Genomic DNA, 8,965 nt, shown 5'->3' with positions numbered 1-8,965 from the left:
TATCTAATAATTATTTGCTTATCCTCGGACCCATTTATATCCTCGGATAAAGTCCAAGGCCCAATATATAATCTTGGGCCCTTGCCCCTACACTAATAATTTTCATGGAGAGTAGTAAGGTTGAAGAATAGCCATCGATAAATCCTTATTAAAAATAAAAATAAAAATAAAAATAAAAAAACTCAAATAAATCCTTATTATCAAGAAGTTAAATGTAAACTAACAAATATTATAGTTAAACAACAAACAATTAAACAATACCCAAGAGAAGTACAAATTGGGTAACAAAATCCAACAAGCCAAATCTAGTACATAGGTAAGGATCACAGAAATGCATAACTATAATTTATATTACATAAAAATCATAACTAATTTAAGAAGGGGCACCAAGGAGTCATGTCAAGGACTCACAATGAAGAATTTAAGGTGTTTGCAACATCTATGACAAAGCGATATTTAACATCACCATTGGCAAGTCTTTCCATCGCAGTGTTCACATATATAGTCCATAGGAATAACTTCAACATCTACGATAATATTGTGCTTTGTTGCAAAATCAACCATCTCCTATGTCTCTTTCATTCCCTCAGCACCACTACCACCAATAAGCTTCCTTCCTGTTTAATCATGTGCACTTAGAAATACAATTAGGAAGCACTAGAACTTGAAAAAAAAAAAAAATTGATCCTCTCCATTTGAAATAGACCCTTAAAAATAAACACTTACCCATAATTAAAGGAATATATGGTATCTCAGGAGCCGCTACTGGAACACCAACTACAATGAATTTTCCATTAGTCTTCAACAAATCAATTAATGGCAATATAGGGCGAGGGCTTGAAACTGTGTCAATGATACCATCCATATTGTGTCCACGGCAGCCTAAGAGAGAAGAATTGTTCATGCTTATTTCATAACCAATTTTAGATTAAGCTAATTTCCATAAACTAATAAAGTTTGTATCCTCACGGGTAGAAAACTTGCTTTGAGTTATAGTCCAACGTCAAATGGAGCATACAATTATTTTTCAATAAAAACGGATATAGGATCGAATCTGGCTTACACCAAAAGAAATCCATAGTATCTTGACCTTATATAAATAAGAAAAATCATTTCTCATATCCATATAAAACAAAATTAAATTCCAACACCACGTTTTATGCCGTTGCAATCTTTCCAATCATTAAATTAAGGTCCAATAAATATGATATTGTATCTCATGTTTCCGATACATGTAATGGGCCTCTTATAACAAGTGGATCTCATACAATTATGGGGCTTACATATTGTGAGAGAGCCTGATGCATTTTTCCAAAGCAGCCAATAACTATTCCAACAACACAAGGTGAAATGCAACTATGCCCTATGATTTACTTGAAGCTAATTTTTTTTACGTGCGTTGTATGTCAATTTGGTTATCAACAGCATATCTTTGAGTGAGATATTTTGTATTAGTTCAAAATAAGGATAACTAGTTCTTAGTTACCAGTAATTGCTCTTGGACATGACTAACCAAAAAAGAATCCACCCCAAGCCGTTCCAGTGCTTCCTTTTGCTTGCTTGGAGAGGTGCTTATTACTGTGACCTTCGTTCCTAAAACTTTGGCAAACTTCACAGCCAAATGACCCAATCCACCAAGCCCAACCACACCCAAATGTTGACCAGGCTTACAGAGTCCATAGTACGTCAAGGGACTGTACACAGTAATCCCAGCACACAAAAGTGGAGCAACACCATGTAATGGCAAACTATTTGGAATTGACACTGCAAAATGCTCATCTATGACTATGTTTTCAGAAAATCCACCAAAGGTTTTTAAGGTCCAAATCATTTCGGGGCAACAAATTTCCAAGTCCTGTTTGCAGTTTTCACATGAGCCACATGAGCCCACCAAACAGCCCACACCGGCTTTATCTCCAATTTTGAATTTTGTGACGTTGTGCCCAACCTTTGGCACTTCACCCACAATCTCGTGCCTATAAAATATGAAAAACATTTAAAGAAAACAAAAGCCATGATCCAACAATTCACCAAAGAATTATTCAATAAACTATGAATCTTTGCAGATTATCATGTGATTCTACCAAATAAATTATATCAAGTCACCCATGTAACAATTTAATAAGTGAATCTCATGGGATGCAATTATATATATATATATATATATATTAAGTTGGTTTTATCAATCACACATCCATTAAATTAAAGAAAAAAAAATGAAATGAACATAATGATATGGTTTTTATCAAAAAACATAATTGTCAAACAATTTTTTCACACAATTTCATAAACACATTGAAAGATTACCCTAGGACAAATGGATAATTGGTCATTTCTGCTTCATTCTTAGCTATGTGAATATCAGTGTGGCAAATCCCACAATAGAGTATCTTTATGGTGATATCGTTGTTGCCATTAGCCCTATACAAAATAGCAAAGCAATGCAATGTAGCATTTGCACTGAGCTTATAAACTCTAGAGTTTATAAGCTCAATTAGATCTTGTTGAGAAATAATATCAAGTAGAATATATAGGTAAATAAGTACCTTCTCTCGAAGTGGAAATGGGAGAGAATTCCTAAGGAATCTCTAGCTGCCCATCCATATGTGTTCATTGTTTGTTTTTCTATTGTTGATATTTTTGACATTTTTCTTGTATTTTGATTAGCTGAAAGGGTATGTTGAAAATTGACAAAAAAAAAAATAGTTGTATTTAAGGAAAAAAAATGGTTTAAAAATTGTAAATAAACATATAAACTTTTAAAAAAAAAAAACAAACAAAAAACGCTATAAAGTCTATTTTTAACATTTTAAATTAGGGATTTTTTTTTTTTTTTTTTTTTTGAGTTTCATTTTGGTTTCTTAAGTTTGAGATTTATCATCTTGCTCCAAGAAAATAATCTTTCAATAAAAAAAATCTAAAATTTAAAGGAACCAAAATGAAAATAATGCCAAATTTTATAGACGTAAAGCTTAATCTAAACTCACTTTTTTTTAGAGGGAGAAAGGTAAGAAGTAAGAACTACTAAATACTTAAACTCACCTTGATTAGAGATGACCGATGGAAATGAAACTTGTGGCGATCAATAGAGGAATCTCTAGCGATGGGTTTTATTGATAGCACACCATAATGTGGAGAGCAAGAAATGTGAGATTAGTGAAGTATTCAAAATTATTACAACAGAGACAGTTTCGACTTTTCTAACATGTAACCAGTTTCAAATCCGTTCTAGAATAAAAGAGCAGGTTGAAATGTTGAACCAGTTGCGGATAGATATTTCCTTCAACTTGCTTCTTTTTTCTTTTCTTTTTTCAATTTATATGCAAAAATTCATAATTATTTTAGTATAAAATCATACTTTTTCTAATTTAAATATCTATTTTTCAAAAATAGCAGCAATCAGATTATTTATTTTATACTATATTTTATTAAAGGGTCATTCTGTGGTACCCCCACATTTTTTTTAGGGGTACGGTACCCACTTGATCTAATCCATTAATTTATTGGTGTTCTGATCTTGACCATTCATTTAATTTGAGTAGATCCTGGTTACCAGTAGAACAGGTTACGTATATAAACAAAACAAAAAAAATCAGAATTTTCTTTTGCACTTGCACGCTTCTTTCTCCCCTTCCAACTCTTCTTCCACGCCTCCTCCCTTCCAAAACAGCCACAAGAAACCTAAACGGCGACTAAACAAAACCCTCTCTTTCTACACTTCTTCTCTTCCAAATCAACCACAATAAACCTGGACGGCTACTAAACAAAACCCTAAGGAAGACTCACAAAAGAAGAAATTGAGTCTTTCAATTCCAGTCGTTCTCTGGCCGGCGACGATATTAGAGCATTGAATCCGTCAAACAGGTTTCTCTTTCTCTATTTCTCCAATTAAAATTCGATTTTAGTCTACTTGATAAAAGTCTGATTTTGGGCGAAGAAAGTAACGAGAAAATTTGTGGTTACATGACTATTTTTTTCTATACCCAATATTGAAGAAATCTGATATTTGCTTTACTCTACTTGATAAAGAATTTGTGGTTACTTGGTCTATTCAAAAGATATTTGCTTTACTTTAATTGAACTAGGTGTGTATCTTAAGTTATATGGCCTCAATTGTATATTCCTCACACTTGCCTATGTTTTGTGGCTATATGGATAATGTGCTGCTGGTTTCATACCTTTTAACTAATATATATATATATATATATATATATATTATCCAGATCTACTGTAATCAGTATAACAAAGCTGACTGAATTTTGTTTAACAATTAGTAGTTCAAACCCTACGCAGAGGTTGAGACTAAGGCAAAGTAAGAAGGAAAGAAAATTGAGGTTTACAATTCTCTGCATATTTTATATGCAATTAACTAGCTGTTGTGATAATCTCTTTCAGTAAGTGCCTGCATTCAATGTCTGTTGTATTTCAAAGGTATTAGACTGCGCAGTTTATTACTCTTACATATCCTTATTTACTACTATTCATGTAACCCTGATCCACATTTTCCAAACTTGGTTCCTCTAAAATATCCATTTCTTTTACACTATCTTCCGGTTTTGTTTCACCTTTTAACTCTAGTTCCTCCATATCTTAATTTTTTAGAACCCAATTCAAGTATATTTCTACAATTTCTGTCATCTTATGTTGAGACTTAACATGTTTCCCACTTTTAGTTCCTGCCCCTTCTCCATTTTTTCTGGTGAATTTATATACGTGTAGATTTGGACAACTGTACTACCATAAAGAGGAAACAGAAAAATAACTAGTATATAACACCTTTAATTCGTTTATCTTTCTGTGATCCTTTTTCTTCCTTTTAGCCTTGGATTTTCGTTTATCTTTCTGTGATCCTTTTTCTTCCTTTTAGCCTTGGATTTTCCCTGTCCTTGTGTTGCCCCACCTCCTCCTTTGTGAGTACCCTTCTTGTCACTAAGATCAAGTGCTGACAACAACGCTTCTGTTGCAGCCTTAGACTTCTCTTCAGCATCTTTGTGAGCCAAATCCTCTAGGCATGCCTATAAAAAAATAATATTACTCTAAAAACATTAAATCATAGAAAGGAAAGAAGGTAACTATATAGAATTTTCAACAAAACTGCAAGGAGAATCCAACACAAACCTTCATTAATGACTTCAGCAGGGGCACCGTAATTGTTATATTTCTTCCATGCCTAAGTGGGAAAAGGGAGAATGTCTTTGCAAACGTAATAGGTGAATGGCACAGCTACCTTTATAGGATTGGTTGTAACATGGTTATCAATGTGTGGTTCTCTATGTGAGCTAATACCTTTGCATCTGGTTTAGTTCTAGCCACCAAAAATTGGTAGTGTGGAGAAAGTCTAAACATTCTAATCTATTGCTATTGGTTGTTGTCATTTTATTTTATTTTTTTAACAGTTTTCATTTTCAGGCATGATTGGGGCATGTATGTTATTAAACACATGTATACACATATTTTCAACACCAATTTACCTTTTTGGTAATATATTTCTTGGAAGTAAATTTTACAGTATTCACATAATTTGTTTAAACTGCTTCTTAATCAATAGTGTCTACTTTTTGTAGGAGAACTGGTCAGTACAGAGGAACAGAGAAGAAGAACAAAGCAAGAAAACAACAGAGAGGAGGAACATGCTGAGAATACAGCGAAACCCACATTAGAAAACGAGTCAATTTCAGATGAAGAATCAAGGATAGCTCCCAAAACTGAGAAAAAGTTGGACTTTTTGAAAGAATTCAAAGGTTCAATTAAAGAAAGATTCCTCAGCTCCTCAAACATTGAAGAATTGAAAGCTGTAGATGTCTCTGTAGGGCCTCTCATACTCACAAGGTGTAAATGAAAACCAACAAGAACCGGAGAGAAGCTTGATCTAGATGAGCGAAAGTTCTTGAATAATAATAGTTATATAAATAAATATCTAAGGCTCTGTGCAAAGAGATTTGCTCTTATGAACATCTCCATTTTTTTCAAACTCTAATAGTTATATCATGTAAATGCAGATATTTCTGTTGCCAGTGGAGTTGCAAAAGGGATAATAAGAAATTCCTACAAGTTAGAAGTTTCCTTGTTGAGAACTTAAGAATGAATGATCTAGAAATGCACATGCTTTTGATCGTCTCTTTTTCAATTGTTGCCATGATGGTATTTAAATATAGATGTGAACAAGACACATTGTAGTGGATTTCTTTTTAAATGAATTTTTTCCTTTTTAAATGGATTTCTTTTTAGTTTGGTTGCTTCTTTTAGATACTTTGCAACAAGAGACCGGCTTGTATCTCACGAAAGTGAGTTATAAATCAATTCAAGTTAAAAATATTATGAGATGAAAATTACCATATATAGATTCAAGTGCAAGTAGGTGGTCTGATTTCTTTGGATAATCTACAGCACACGTAAACAGAATTAGTAAATTTTGTTATTTCATATGTGAATTTATGGAAAAGTGATTTCTTAGTAAACAAATTGTGGCGTATACACATGGAATATTTCCCTTGTCAATATATTAGTGATATACTTCTTGATTTTAACTAACCTAGTAATCATAATAGATTTAATATATTTAGAAGTAAAATCTACCCCCACCTCATTGTGTTTAATACGTGTAAGTGCTCTATTAAAGTACCAATGAATGTGAGAAATGTATGATCAAATGTGACGTTGGTACTGCCAAATGTGATAATGAAATCATCAAATGTGAGAAAAAATAAGGGAACCACCGATGTGAACAAAAGTACAGTCACATATGATGTTGGTACTGCACAATGTGAGGATGGTGCCATCAAATGTGAGAAAGAAAAAAGGGATCCACCAAATGTGACAAAAATATAGCCACATGTAATGTTGATACTATACAATATGAGGATGGTACCATTAAATGTGAGAAAAAAATAATGGAACTACCTAATGTGACAAATTATCCCTTTGAGCTAGCTCGGAATCATAATCCGGCCTTATTAGTGATTATGGAGACCAAGCTTGGTGGAGCTCGTGCGAAGGAAATATCGGATAGGCTTCCTTTTGATGGCGCCATCCATACAGAAACAATTGGGTTCGCAGGAGGCCTTTGGCTGCTCTGGAATGCTGATATTGTGGAGGTGGTTCATTTGGCAAATACAGAGCAAGAAATCCATGTGGAAGTGAAGGTACTTGCTACTAAACTCTCTTGGATTTTTTCTACTGTTTATGCTAGTCCTAGGATTGCTGAAAGAAATACCTTGTGGGAAAATTTAATTAAAGTAGCTGATCTTCATAATAAACCATGGGTGATAGCTGGGGATTTTAATGAACCCCTGTTGGATGAAGATAAGTTTGGAGGAAGGCCTGTTAGCATATATAGATCCCTGTTATTCAAAGATTGTCTTGATAAGTGCAATATGGTGGATTTGGGATTCTCAGGTCCTAGATACACGTGGACTAATAGAAGGGAGTTGAATAACCTCATTCAAGAGAGAATAGATAGGTTTTTCATGAATCCTAGTTGGTGCCTCTTGTATCCAGAAGCTAGGGTCTCCCACCTCACTCGTTGCCATTCCGACCATTGTCCTGTTCTTCTTGAAACTGTTCCTAGACAGACCAATTTCCTTAATAGGCCTTTTAGATTCCAAAGCTTCTGGTTGTCTGACCCTTCTTTTCCTCAAGTGGTGACTAAGGCTTGGAATTGGGATGAAAATCTTTCAACTTCTATTGTAAGATTCACAAAAGATGCTATGATATGGAATAAAAACCAGTTTGGAAATATATTTGAGAAGAAAAGAAGATTAATGGCTAGGCTTAATGGAATCCAGCAGGTTTTAGCTTCCAACCCCCAATCTTCCCTAATTGATTTGGAAAATCAGCTTCACAAAGAATTGGATGTAGTGCTGAATCAAGAGGCGGAGTTGTGGGCATTAAAGTCTAGAATTAATTGGATGGTGTTGGGAGACCGTAACACTTCTTTCTACCATGTTTCTGCTCTTGCTAGGAGGAAAAGGAACACTATTACCATGTTTAAAAACGAGGTAGGGGACTGGCTAACGGAGGAAAGAGAAGTAATGAACCATTTTAGAGAGGGGTTTATCAGGCTGTATACTACCAGCCAAGTCAAGGCTACTTGGAATCATAACCTCCGGCAGGGGTGGCAAAGTAGTCTCACAGAGGAGGAGAAGCACAGTTTAGAGCAGCCGGTGATAGATGCTGAAATAGTCACTGCCTTGTGGTCTCTTAAGGCATTCAAGTCTCCAGGTCCTGATGGACTTCATGCTGGTTTTTTCCAGAGATTCTAGTCCACAGTGGGGGATTCAGTTAAAGAGGAGATTAGGAAGGCTTTCCTATGCAGAAAAATTTCGGACTATTTAAATAACACAAGTATTGTCCTTATTCCTAAGATCCAAAGCCCGGAATCCATTAGTAGCTATAGACCTATTAGCTTATGCAATTCGGTTTACAAAATCGTCACTAAAATTATAGTGGGGAGGTTGAGACCTTATTTGGATAAATTAATAGGTCCTTGTCAATCGGCTTTTGTTCCGGGAAGAAGAGGAGTGGATAATGCTATTATTGTTCAAGAATTGATCCACACTATGGGTAAAGCTAAGGGCAAAGGAGGTTATATGGCTTTGAAAATTGATTTAGAAAAAGCCTATGATAAATTGGAGTGGAGTTTCATTAGGGATATGTTGATCCGGTTTAATTTTCCAAGGAATTTAATCGAGCTTATTATGAGCTGCATCTCTTCGGTCTCCACCTCTCTACTCTTTAATGGAGGGGCTCTAGAGCCTTTTCATCCTACTAGAGGGATTAGGCAAGGCGATCCTTTATCTCCGTATATCTTTATTATGTGTATGGACTATTTGGGGCAACTAATCCAGGAAAGGTGTGATGAGAAGTCTTGGATTCCTATTAAAGCTTCCCGAAGAGGGCCAACCTTCTCGCATCTATTTTTTGCAGACGATCTTGTCCTCTTTGCCAAGGCAAACATGGAAAATTG

The 8,965-nt window shown here is 34.7% G+C and overlaps 1 protein-coding gene, 1 long non-coding RNA gene and 1 pseudogene across 2 annotated transcripts; 2 read left to right on the top strand and 1 right to left on the bottom strand.

Moving 5' to 3' along the window:
* Nucleotides 1-407: 407 nt before the first annotated feature.
* LOC126705396 (probable mannitol dehydrogenase) lies at nucleotides 408-2,647 on the bottom strand (annotated as a pseudogene).
* Nucleotides 2,648-3,485: 838 nt separating this feature from the next.
* LOC126705395 (uncharacterized) lies at nucleotides 3,486-6,118 on the top strand. Its single transcript, XR_007648280.1, has 2 exons — nucleotides 3,486-3,864; nucleotides 5,565-6,118. It is a non-coding gene; the product is annotated as an uncharacterized LOC126705395 (long non-coding RNA).
* A 772-nt stretch (nucleotides 6,119-6,890) lies between these two features.
* Nucleotides 6,891-8,261, top strand: LOC126707064 (uncharacterized). The gene has a single exon (XM_050406654.1). The coding sequence runs from the start codon at nucleotides 6,891-6,893 to the stop codon at nucleotides 8,259-8,261; it is 1,371 nt and encodes a 456-aa protein (XP_050262611.1).
* The last annotated feature ends 704 nt before the right edge of the window (nucleotides 8,262-8,965 follow it).

Source organism: Quercus robur, chromosome 11 (assembly GCF_932294415.1).
Source record: "Quercus robur chromosome 11, dhQueRobu3.1, whole genome shotgun sequence".
NCBI lineage: Eukaryota > Viridiplantae > Streptophyta > Magnoliopsida > Fagales > Fagaceae > Quercus > Quercus robur.
This window is presented reverse-complemented; position numbering and strand designations above follow the sequence as displayed.

Bases quoted from the DNA above. Each gene is read 5' to 3' on its own strand.
- LOC126707064 (XM_050406654.1), top strand. From the start codon at position 6,891: ATGGAACTACCTAATGTGACAAATTATCCCTTTGAGCTAGCTCGGAAT.